At 49.4% G+C, this 12,948-nt stretch overlaps 1 protein-coding gene across 2 annotated transcripts; it reads left to right on the forward strand.

Moving 5' to 3' along the window:
* The first annotated feature begins 905 nt into the window (after positions 1-905).
* On the forward strand, positions 906-12,528 carry C1RL (complement C1r subcomponent like). Of its 2 annotated transcripts, XM_057702071.1 has the most exons (7): positions 906-1,024; positions 1,517-1,793; positions 5,265-5,303; positions 5,863-6,049; positions 7,577-7,702; positions 7,830-7,904; positions 9,888-12,528. In XM_057702071.1, the coding sequence occupies exons 1-7, from the start codon at positions 942-944 to the stop codon at positions 10,658-10,660; spliced, it is 1,560 nt and encodes a 519-aa protein (XP_057558054.1). In that variant the 5' UTR covers positions 906-941; the 3' UTR covers positions 10,661-12,528. The 2 variants fall into 2 exon arrangements, with proteins under 2 accessions (XP_057558054.1, XP_057558056.1); XM_057702073.1 differs by lacking the exon at positions 5,265-5,303.
* The last annotated feature ends 420 nt before the right edge of the window (positions 12,529-12,948 follow it).

Genomic DNA, 12,948 nt, shown 5'->3' on the forward strand with positions numbered 1-12,948 from the left:
TGAGCCCCAGAGGTGTGCAGAACTTCTAGACCAGGCTGGGATCCACCCCAGGACCTGACCCTGTGACCTCCAGGGGCGCAGATCTCAGCCAGTGCATGAGTTGGGGGCTGCTCTGAGCCAGTTCTGTAGGCAGCACGGCTTCCCACTGGGCACTCCCCCTCCCTACGCCTGTTCCCGGGTCAGAGGGGGTTTGTGTCCTTGAGGCGCAGTTTGCAGCTGACCTCTGAGAAGAGAGCCCCAGCATCCACAAGGGCTTCCTGGCCCCCTACCAAGCTATGAGTGTGTCCCCCCTGGGGGTTCAAGGAAGGCAGCCCCTGCCCACAGACACGGTGCCTGGTATCTGCCTACAGAAGCTTCATTCTGGGCCTGACCCCGGCCCTGCACCAGCCTGACCCTGCTGGACCAGAAGCGTCCAGGGATTGTGCGCAGGATTCAAAGACTACCTAAGGGAGTGCCCCCAGCCATGCTTGTAAGGAGAGAGAAGGAAGGAGAAACCTCAGTTCAGGGTCGCAAACTTCAATTTCTACAAGAGGCAGGCTGGTTACAGAACGAGCGAGTGGTCAGGGAGGGAAATGTATGGCCGGTTAAAGGCGACAGCTTAACTCACAAGGAGGCATCCTACCGTGTGTGATACATGCACATGGTAAAAAATAATAATAATAACAGTTTTAAATAGTGCAAAAGAGTCATGAGTCAGTGCCGTCCCACCCCTGATCTCTCCTGAGGGCCCCATGGTTTTGGAGATGTTTTTCCTCTCAGTTGTCGTGGGTGAGATATTCCTGAATCAGACAGCAGGTGGCGCTCAGCCCAGAGAATTCGAGAAAAGGAACTGCGGAGAGTTACTCAACACTTTTCCAGTAACTGCTCCCGCCTCCCCCGCAGGGCCCTCTCCAGCCCCACTTCCTGTTCCCTGGCGGAGGCCAAGGCCTCTTAGGGCTCAGATGTCGGGTTCCAGATGCCTGGTCTCAGAGCGGGGAAAACTGTCTCTGGGGAAGCCCCACTCCACACGCCGCCCAGGCAACATGTGAGTGTGCCTGGAGGGGCTGGGGAGGCTGGGGAGGAGGAGGGTGGGGATGCGGGAGGGGCGCCCAGGGGTGGATGTACACACACACACACACACACACACACACCCTCCAGCAGCCTCCCCTGGGTGCTCAGGCTCAGTGTTCCAGCCAGGACACTGCCATATTTAAATGTTCCTCACTTGTACCACCCCACCCACCCCGCCCCCCACCCCCACCCCCGTTGCTCCCTCAGATCCCAGGTGGGGCTGGGGTTGGCTGAAGCAGAAAGCAGCCCCTGCTTAGATGAGACTCTCCAGGGAGGTGGGCAGTGGTGGAACGCTCGACAGCCCGAGCGCAGGCTGACCAGGAGGCTGAAGGAACTGGGCCCAGGAGGGGCAGTAAGGGAGTAGCCAGAGGTGCCCAGGCCTCAAGGGCTGAGGCCACCCCTGCCGATGCCTTTGCCAGGCCTCTCCGCCCTTAGCAGCACCTGCCCTGCTCATCTCTCTCTGCAGGCCCCAGGCCACGGCTGTGTGGCCCCATCTGCCCTCGCCCACTCCCCGGTGGTGGCTGCTCCTCTGGGGAGTCCTTCAGGCTTGCCCCACGCAGGGCTCCGTGCTCTCGGCCCAGCCGCTGCCCCAGAAGCTGGCGTCCCCCGGATACCCGGAGCCATATGTCAAAGGCCAAGAGAGCTCCACGGACATCGAGGCTCCAAAGGGCTTTGCCGTGAGGCTCGTCTTCCAGGACTTCGACCTGGAGCCGTCCCCGGACTGTGAGCGGGACTCCGTCACAGTGAGCTGGGTGGTGGGGTCCTGCAGGGACTCTGTGGAGGGAGCCTCCCGGCCTGGAGCCCAGGAGCAGTGGGAGGTGGCCGGGCCCCAAAGAGCGAGGGGTACCTGGGAGGCCAGGTGTGCCCAGCGCACAGCCTCCCACCAGAGGCCCCATGCCGACCTGTGCCACCTGCCATCTGGGCCCCACCAACGAGGGACAGGGCAACAGGTCTGGCCCTGACTTTGGAAGTCTCACAAAGGGACATACAAATACTGCAGATCCCTAGAGTCAAAAGTAAGAACTCACACGTCAGCATTAAAAATCCATCATCAAGTATGTTGAGTGCCTGCTCTGTCAGGCTAGGACGCTGGGCGTAAATAATAATAAAAGCTTAGGTGACTGTGAGTTTCCCTTTGGGGAGCTATGGCAAAACCTCACACATGACAAGGGCATTATTCACAAGGAGGACACTTTAAAAGCACTACTTTACATTATCTTTTGGTTTAAATTTTATTTCTATCCAAAGAATATGTGCACATAATTTTTTTAAAAGAATCAGAGTACGCCAAGGTTTATCACCTCTCGCCTCCTCCCCCGCCCCCATTGCTGCTCTCCAGGGCAATCATTTATGATTCATATGTCAGTTTCATCTGGTATTTATTTTCATAAGTATAAATAATTTCTCTGTTAACTTCAGCTGTAAAAGATGAGGACTAGCTTTATCTCTCTCCAACCTTCACCACCCATGTTGCCCCTCCCCAGTCTTCTCAGTTTACCTCTGTTACCCTTTTTAGTTAAATCTATATTCATTAGTTATATTATTGTGACTTTGAAATATTCACATCTGAGCACATGGGGTACAATTTCCTTTCTCCAGCTTTTGGATTTCCCAGCAGTCGATAATTACATAGTGTTCTTTGGGGGGTTTTTTTGTTTTTGTTTTGAGTTTGCTGAGTTCTCTGTAACAAAACTCCCAGACTCTCAGCCAGGAGAGTAAATCTCTAGACGTCTTCAAGTACAGATCTCAGTCTCTCAGACTTCCTTTTCATTGGTGACATCCCACCTGAGGATCTCTGGAGGACTTATTTCTTCAGAATGAGTTCTTTGCTTTCTAAGCCTTCAGGCATTCTGGGAGCTCCCTTCTCCGTCGTTCTGGAGATTTCCTTTACTTGTCGTGATTGGAACTGACTCTTATCTCCTTCTCTTTCTCGGTTTACCCCCTCCTTTTGGAGGAGCACATTCTCCTCCAGAAAGGGAATGAGGGAACGCACGTTAGAGGATCTGACACAGCCCTGAATGTCTTAGTTCTCCCCTTACACTCGGTTGGTAGTTTATCTGGATCACATTCTAGGTTAGAAGTCATTTTCTCTCACAATGTTGATGATTGTCTTCTAGACTAGTGTTGTTATGACTCCTTACCCTTAGTGTTTTGTCTCTAGAACTTTCAACAGATTTTCCTTATTACCAGCATTCTGAACTTTCACTGGGATGGGCCTTGATGCAGGTCAGGTCGTCGTGTACTCATTGTGCAGGGTTCTTTTAATCCAGAGACGGTCTTAGTCAAGACCTTCAACTTGAGAGTGTTCTTGTATTAATTTTTAAGTTGTTCCCAGACATCTACTTTCTTTACTCTTTCTGGAACTCCTATAATTTCCCTGTTAGGTTCGAGACAGATTATCCGGTTTTGTTATCCATTCTGTTCTGTTTTCCATCTCTTTGTCTTTCTGTTTCACTTTCTGGGAGATCTACTCATTGTAAATACCAACTTTCTAATGAATTTTTTTCTGCTAACATTTTTTCGTGTCTGAAGGTTCATTCTCATTTTCTAAATGTGCCTTTTTGTAGAGTCTTGTTCTTGTTTTGTAGAGGCAATATCTACCCTTTTCCCTCTATTGAGATTATTTTAAAACGTTTCTCTGCTCCCTGAATTCTCTCTTCTTCATCAGGTTCCTTTTTATTATTCATTTGTTTTGGTCTCTGCTTTTCATATTGGAGACTTTCCTGCAATGTGTGATAATCCTTGGCTGTCCACTTATATTTAAGAGTGATGTGCAGAACGCTCTTGGATGCTATGTGTGGGTAGCTGAAATCTGTCAAATGACAGGTTTGAAAATCGGGTTATCAACGAGGTGACCCAGATGTGCTGCTGGGCGCCTCCCACCTGTCAGCAGCAGAGTGTTTTCTCTGACGACAGCGGTTTCCTCAGAGGAATCCTCCCGTCTCCTTCTTACCCCAATTCTGACACTTCCCAGGGATCTGTACTCAGAACCTGCTGCTTTCTGTTGCCCCCCACCAAGACTCAGGTTACCCCGTGTCCATCTCCACTCCACCTTCCAGACATTGTGGCCTCTCTCAGCTGCTGTCACCTCCCCTCATCTTTTTGTCTTTGTCATGTATCCATTTTCATCCCTCTGTTGTCACATTAGTGGAACTTGAGGTGGGAGAGGAGATAAATGTATGTATAATATGTATTCAGGGTTTTTTTTTTTTGTCTTTCTCTCCTTTTTTTAATTTTTATTGGCGTACAGTTGCTTTACAATGTTGTGTTAGTTTCTACTGTACAGCAAAGTCAATCAGCCATACGTATACATATATCCCCTCTTTTTTGGATTTCCTTCCCATTTAGGTCACCACAGAGCACTGAGTAGAATATTTCTTCAGATTTAGCTGGAAACCAGGACTACACTTTATTCAACTCTGCCTGTGTCTTCTGTCAAGCACCTACAGTGCCCTGTTCTTCTTAGTCTTGAATAATTTTAATCCCGGCCTGACTCTTCCCTTGTCACTGACGGAGCTCGAGCTCAGGAATAAGACTGTTCCCTCCTCTCTGCTTCCAGAGTAAATCACACACATACACATACATCTCGAATGCAGAATCCAACACACTGTAACCTAATTCATCTTTTGCCCGTCAGTATCCTCAGACAGACTCTGGGCTCCTCGGTAGCAGAACCGTATCTTAAGTCACACCTGTATCCCCAGCACCTAGTACAGCATCTCACACATAGAACACAACGAGTAGCTGTTTGTTGAAGGAACAGAGGAAAGAATGAATGAAACCCAAGCTTGCCGTGCGTGTAGGATGCACAACACAGTGAATTCTGAATGAGCAGGTATTTGGTATCACCTTTCCCACTGCTCTTCTCTGCAGATACTGGCCAGCTGGCCTAGGATGCAGTGGTGTCCTGGCTGGAAGGGGCCTCACAGCCATTTTATAGGAGAGGAAACTGAGATCTCAGGAGAGTGAAGGAATGAAGAGCCAGCAAGAACCCAGGATATGTGGGTCAATATGAAAGTCAGAAAGAAGATGAGCTGGGCAGTGAGCTGTGTGCCCAGGAGGCAGGTTAAACATGAAAGAGGGGCCAGGCGAACTCCTTCCAAGGTGCCCTTCCCTGGGTTGGGGAATCACATGAAGGGATTTGAGCAGGATTTTGATTTAAGTAAGGCAACAACAGCCAGTGTAACCACACTGTGTACATTTTGTGTCCTCAGATTCCCCACCTTTTGGGGGCTTCATTTACAATTTGTGAGGTAAGAGGAGAAACACTCCAAAAGAGGGAGAACAGGGAGGCCAGGAACCCCAGGGGCTCAGTCTGTGCAGAGGGTCTTCTCGCTTCTCAGATGTTGGCCATAGGAAGTTACTCAGGGAAGTGAAAAATGATGGGGGTGGAGGAAGCCGGACGGGAGGGACTTATGTCTGCATGTTCATTGATTCAGAGTTGTGATGCTATAGGTACCATGTTGAGCATCAGGGACTCGGGGCGGGGGGAGCAAAATAGGTATAGTTCCTGCCTTCTTAGAACTTACAATCCGGTTATTATAAATTTTCATTTCAATTCTTGAAATTTGGTGGGCTGCGTGAGATAAGTATGGCAGGCTAAAGAAATCTGCTAGGTATCTGGTCACGGATGGAAGAAACTTGGGAGCCAGTAATGGAAGAGGAAGCGACTTGAGGGAGGCTCCATGGGGTGGTGTGGCTTCTGAGCCCCAGGGGTGTGCAGGCGGGGCCGGGCTCCATGCCACACATGACCCCGTGACCACTTCCAGTGCAGGTTCACCCCACACCCGCCTGCCCTCCTCCCCCTTTCAGATCACAGCCAGTGGGATGGATCCCAGCCGGTTCTGTGGGCGGCAGGGGTCCCCGCTGGGCAGCCCCCCTGGTCAGAGAGAGTTTGTGTCCTCGGGGAACAGTTTGCGGCTGACCTTCCGTGCACCCGCCTCTGAGGGCAGGACTCTGGGCCTCCACAAGGGCTTCCTGGCCTTCTACCAAGCCGTGCGTGAGTATGCCCCTTGGGGTGCAGGGAGGGAAGCCCCTGCCCACAGGCCTGGCCCCTGGTACCTTGACGTGACAAGTGGAAGCTGAGGCTGGGGACTTGGAACACCTAGGCTCAGGCCCTTCCCGCATGGCCCGTCCTGCTGGTGAGCAGCCGGGTCACAGGGTCGCCCAGCTCAGCTCCAGCCCTTGTTTCCCTGCAGATTTACAGGCCCAAGGCTTGCAGATCATCTTATTTTTCCAGAGGAGCCAAAAATTCAGATTTTTTTAGTGAAATTCTAGATTTTCAAATGGTAACCCCAGATTTTTTGAAAAATAATACATGCCCATGGTAAAATTTTCCAGAAAAAAAAAACTTCCTTTGACCTCTGGTCCTTAGTCCCTAGCTACCCTATCTAGAAACAACCCTCTTCTCTATCTCCTGGATATTCTTCCAAAGACATTCTAGGCCATTCGAATATAAATATTGTGGTGTGTGTGTGTTGCATAATAGTCACAGTGTTTTAAATTTGCCATTTTTCATTCAATGATATATCTTTTTTTTGAGGGTGGGGGCAGTACTGTGCAGCTTGTGGGATCTTAGTTCCCTGACCAGGGATCAAACCCAGGCCCCAGCAGTGAAACTACTGACTCCCAACCACTGGACCACCAGGGAATTCCCTCAGTGATATATCTTAAAGATCATCACATATATGTGTGGTTAGCATTGCCTAATTCTTTTTATGACCATACGACATTCCTTTGGTTGATGCATCAGAATATATATACTCAGTCCGCCACTGAGTAAATATATTTACTCCCTCAAACAGCACTGCTCTGAATATCTTTGTGTGTGTGTGTGTGTATCTTTAAGCACATATATGAGGACAAAATCTTAGAAATAAAAAAGTGAAAAACGTTCACCATTTTAATTTTTATATTGCTGCATTCCCTACAAATGTTTTGCTAATTTATACTCCCACTAACCATATATGAAAATGCCTGTTTCCCCACACCCTACTTTCACAGTTATTTTCAAACATTTTTAGCATTATCAATCTGATTGGTGAAAAATAATTCAAATGGTTTAGTTTGTTTTGCTTTTTTAAAAGGCTGTGCTGGGGCTTCCTAGGTGGCACAGTGGTTGAGAATCCACCTGCCAATGCAGAGGACACGGGTTTGATCCCTGCTCCAGGAAGATCCCACATGCCGCGGAGCAACTAAGCCCGTGCGCCAAAAAAATAAATAAATAAATAAATAAAATAAATAAATAAATAAAAGGCTGTGCTGGGAATTCCCTGGCGATCCAGTGGTTAGGGCTCAGCGCTTTCACTGCCAAGGGCCCCAGTTCAATCCCTAGTCGGGGAACTAAGATCCCACAAGCCACTCGGCACAGCCACGAAAAAAAAATTTTTTTTAATTTAAAAATCAAAAAACATATTTAAAAAAGACTGTGCGGGTCAAACTAAATATGGCCACGAACCAGAATCAGTCCCTGGGTTGTCAGTGTGCAATTCTGTTCTCGGTCCTAATGATCACTGTTTTCCTGTAGGTGTGAATCATGGTCAGCCCATCAGCCAGGCAACCGAGGGACCCGAGGCCACCAACATACCTGGAGACAACTCCACTGAGATCCAGAGCCACTGCCAGGGGCCCTATTATCAGGCCATGCCCGCAGGTGAGTCCCAACCCGCTGAGGAAGCAGCTCCTACCTGCCTCACTCCCCTCAAGAGGCCTGAAGCCTCTTTCAGCTCCCACCTGCCAATTCTGAGCCTGTTCTGTGCCTCCCTCATTTCACTCCACAGGGACACTCACCTGCACTGCCCAGGTGCCCTGGAAGCAGACACAGGACAGGGAGGAGGTTCCTCACTGTGTGCCTGGTGAGTGGGGGACCTGCAGCACTGGGCCGATGGCCGCTTCCCAGACAAGCCTCAGCTGTGCATGGGGCCTGTGGGTGCAGGATGGCTGTAGAATAGAAAAGGGGAGGTGAAGGCAGAAAGTGAGGAAGAAAAGGGGAAACAAGAAGGCCCAGAAAAGGAGAAGCAAGGAGCTCATCCCTTCTCCTTTGAGGATCAAGGGATAACTGAGAAACTAAAAGCCTGAAGGAAGTTAATCAGATGGGATGATAAAGGAGGAAGAGGGACAGGCGAGCTGAAATAAGAGAAAACCCTCTCTCGACATGGTCTGCTTTAAGGATACACAGTCAGGCTCTCTGTCCCCAAAATATCTCCCTGCCTTGATGGCACAGCACCAGAAAGCCCAGCATTTTTTTAAAGTTTTTTTGTGAGATAAAATTCATATAACATAAAAATCACTATTGTAAAGTGTACAATGCAGTAATTTTTAGTGTATTCACAATGTTGTGCAACCACCACCACTTATTCTAGAACATTTCCATCACCCCAAAAAGAAACTCCAACTCTCCCTTCTCCCGTCCCCTGGCAACACTAACTAGTTTCTGTGTCTATGGATTTGCCTGTTCTGAACATTTCATATTAATGGAATCATATAATGGCCTTTTGTGTCTGGCTTCTTTCATTTAGCATAATGTTTTCAAAGTTCACCCACGTTTTAGCATGTGTCAGTACTCCATTCCTTGTTTTTGTTTTTGTTTTTTGAAGAATAACTTTGTTTTTGTAGCAACTTTTTTTTGTATTAGTTATCTATTTTATACATATTAGCATATATATGTCAACCTCAATCTCCCTTCATTCCTTTTTTTTTTTTTGGCCCTGCTGCCCAGCATGCGGGATCTTAGTTCCCTGACCAGGGATTGAACCCACACCCCATGCAGTGGAAGTGCAAAGTCTTAACCACTGCACCGCCAGGGAAGTCCCAGTACTCCATTCCTTTTCATGGCTGGAAAGAATTCCACTGTACAGAAAGACCACACTTTGTTTATCCATTCATCGACTGATAGACATTTGTGTCGTTTCCGCTTTTTGCTTTTTATGGATGTTGCCTCAGGGAGCATTTATGGACAGGTTTCTGTTTGAACACGTATCTTCAGGTCTCTTGGGTATAGACCTAGTTGTGGAATTGCTGGTCCACATCCTAACTCTGTGTTTAACTTTTTGAGGAACTGCCACACTGTTTTCCACAGAAGTTACGCCATTTCACTTTCCCACCAGCGATAGACGAGGGTTCAGGTCCACCATTTTTGGTTGTTTTTGTTTGGTGGGTTGGTACGTTTTGTTTTTTAATTTTTTGGCCAAGCCATGGGGCTTGCGGGATCTTAGTTCCCTAACCAGGGATTGAAGCGGCACCCTCAGCAGTAGAAGCACAGAGTCCTAACCACTGGACCACCAGGGAATTCCCTCAGGTCCGCCAGTTTTGAAACCCAGGTTTTTGAGTCAAACATTGCCTTTCTAATCCATTCTGAGTACGTTTCTCAGGTTTTACTCCAGAGCCACAGAAAGCTCTAGGGGCAGCCTGACTTAGTGCTTTGGGAGGGAGAGATGTTAAAAATGGAGAAATGACACAGAAACAAAGACAGGAGCCACTGAAGACAAACTCTGCTTTTGCTGCGTGATTTTGCTCAAAGAAGGTTCCACCAAGAGTCTTAAAAAGTGGCTTAGGGCTTTTCCTGGTGGTCCAGTGGTTAAGAATCTGCACTTCCACTGTAGGAAGTACAGGTTCAATTCCTGGTCAGGAAACTAAGATCCCTCATGTAGCCTAGTGTGGCAAAATAAATAAATGAATGAAAATTTTAAAGTGGCTTTATATAAATAAATAATAAATAAATAAATAAATAAATAAATAAAATTTAAAAGTGGCTGAGGAGACAGGAGGAAGAGTACATCACAGAAGTAGGTTTTCAGATGCAGCGGCTGATTTTTCACTTTACCCCTCCTCTCTCCCAGTCTGCGGAAGGGTCATCATCCCCATCGCCCAGAACCGGGAGTCCCTTGGTGCCTCCAGAGCGGAGCTGGGCAACTTTCCCTGGCAGGCCTTGACCAGCATCTACGGCCGTGGCGGCGGGGCCCTGCTGGGTGACAGGTGGATCCTCACTGCCGCCCACACCATCTACCCCAAGTATGGCATCTCCCTCGGGAGGAGCCGGCGCGCAGAGGTGTTCCTGGGCCACACCGACCTAGACGAGATGCTGGAGCTGGGCGGCCACCCCGTGCGCCGCGTGGTCGTGCACCCGGACTACCGCCAGGACAAGCCCCACAACTTCCACGGGGACATCGCCCTCCTGGAGCTTCAGCACCGCGTCTCCCTGGGCCCCCACCTCCTCCCGGTCTGCCTGCCCGACCGCGAGGCCCTGTACCGCCCGGGCCTGGCGGGCTACGTCAGTGGCTTTGGCGTGGAGAACGGCTTTTTGACCACAGAGCTGAAATACTCCCGGCTGCCCGTGGCCCCGAGGGCGGCCTGCGAGGCCTGGCTCCGAGAGAAGCGGAGGACTGAGGTGTTCTCCGACAGCATGTTCTGCGCTGGGGACAGGGTGCGGCCGCAGGGTGTCTGCCAGGGGGACAGTGGTGGCGCCTATGTGGTGTGGGACGATCGTGCCCGTCGCTGGGTGGCCACGGGCATTGTATCCTGGGGCATCGGGTGTGGCGAGGGGTATGGTTTCTACACCAAAGTTCTCGCCTACGTGGGCTGGATCAGGGGAGTGATGGGCAGGAAGGACTAACCCCAGGGTGCTGAGCAGGGGCACCCACTGTGGAGCCCAGACGGGAGAGGGTTGGGTTGAGGATTGAGCCCTGGGCCTGGGAAGATGGGGTCAGGGATTCCTATTCAGGGGTCAAGGCTGCAGCAAACCGCTGAGCCAGAGAAATCCTCCGCCTCCCTCAGCCCCCTCCTCCTCACCCTCCACCTTCATGCAGGTTTGCACTACACCCAGGAAGCCCCATACCTCTCTTCGAATTTCCACTTTGAACTCCATCACCTGCGGACACGGTTTCTTTTGTACTCTCCTGGGAGACAGTAACCTTCTCATCCCCCTGCTCAAGTTCAGTATCAGGAAGCAGTCTCAATTCATTTCATTTCTGAAACATTCTGAAGCCCCTTCAGTCCACTTTCAAATATTCAAACCCTTGGCTTCACCTAGCACAACTCCTGGCTACAATTACAGTCATAGCTCTTTTCTGTTCTTTTACATCTTCTGTATACCAGGCGCTTCATGTGTGTTACTTCACTGACTCCTCACACCAACTTTGCAAAGGATGAGTTATTATCCACATTTTACCAAGGAGAAAACTAAAACTCAAGGAGATGAAGGGACTTTTCCAAACCCCACAGCTGTTACAGGACGACGAAGACGTGTGATTTTCAGTGCACCTCAACGACACCTCTCAGGTGTCCTCAAGACCTACTGTATCACCCACTCCCCAGTCCCTACTTCCTTTCAGATTCTCCCTCCTGGGAATTCCTGCCTCGGTGAAGATGACTACAGCGGGCTTATGCTTTCCTGTTGGCCCCACTCCTACAGACACCTAGGTGAGCCCAGTCCTAGGCTGGACGGTCCTGCAGGCACCCCCCCAGTGCTGCTGGACACCCTGGGCCGTGTCCCCACCATCAAGCTCACTGCTCCACCTGAAAAGACCAACTCTTTAATTTTCAGTAAGGACTTGAGGTAACTTACAGTAAAAGACACAAATAAAATACAGTTGTTCAAATGGAAAACAAAGAGACGCAAATAGAAAACAATTGTTCAGGGCTTCCTCGGTGGTACAGTGGTTAAGAATCTGCCTGCCAATGCAGGGGACACAGGTTCAATCCCTGGTCCAAGAAGATCCCACATGCCACGGAGCAACTAAGCCAGTGTGCCACAACTACTGAGCCTGCACTCTAGAGACCACGCGCCACAGCTACTGAAGCCCATGTGCCTAGAGCTCGTGCTCTGCAACAAAAGAAGCCACCACAATGAGAAGCCTGCACACCACAACCAAGAGTAGCCCGTTGTCGACTTTAAAAAAAAAAAGCACAACCTGAGACTTGCAAGTTGAGTTTATTTGGGGCAAAATGAGGACTGCAGCCCGGGAGACAGCATCCCAGATAGCTCTGAGAAACTGTTCCAAAGAGGCGGGGGGCGGGGGGGGAAGATTAGTATATATGTATTCTTGGTAAAGGAGGAGTACGTGCAATCAAACACATTTTCTTGTAAGGGGTTTCTGCTAGTCACGAGGAGCAGACGTCACCATGTAGGGAGTTAGTGCTTTTCTAGATATGAGGAGATGCAAGGGTTAGGCTCATAAAATCAGCTCCTGAAAACATCTAACTGTCTGAAGACCTGTTCTGCCCATTTTCCAAAGCACAGAGTGCCTCATTCCTGATCTCCACCCTGAACTCCATTCCTGATCTCCACCCTGAACTCCCTGATGCTGAAGGTCAGCAGCTGCAGTAGCACGTGTGATTTAACAGAGGTAGATGGCAAGTGCCTGTGGCAAATGCCAGTTTATAGTTGACACCCTGCTCACCACAACTAGAGAAAGCCCGTGCACAGCAAAGAAGACCCAGTGCAGCCAATAAATTACTTAAGTTAAAAGAAAAAAAAAACAATTGCTCAAATGGAAATAGAAAACAGGGGCTTCCTAGGTGGCACAGTGGTTGAGAATCCGCCTGCCAATGCAGAGGACGTGGGTTCGATCCCTGCTCCAGGAAGATCCCACATGCCGCGGAGCAACTAAGCCCGTGCACCACAACTATTGAGCCCATGTGCCGCAACTACTGAAGCCCACGCACCTAGAGCCCGTGCTCCACAACAAGAGAAACCACAGCAATGAGGAGCCCGCACACCACAATGAAGAGTAGCCCCCACTCACCACAACTAAAGAAAGCCCACGCACAGCAAAAAGGAGACCCAACACAGCCAATAAAATAAATAAATAAATAAAATTTTTTTTAAATACCATAAAACAGAAGAGAGCAAATTTGCTAGCCTTGAAGGGTCAAGTTAGCTATATGCTTAAAGGTTAAATT

Source organism: Hippopotamus amphibius, chromosome 12, assembly GCF_030028045.1.
Source record: "Hippopotamus amphibius kiboko isolate mHipAmp2 chromosome 12, mHipAmp2.hap2, whole genome shotgun sequence".
In the NCBI taxonomy this organism is placed as follows: Eukaryota; Metazoa; Chordata; class Mammalia; order Artiodactyla; family Hippopotamidae; genus Hippopotamus; species Hippopotamus amphibius.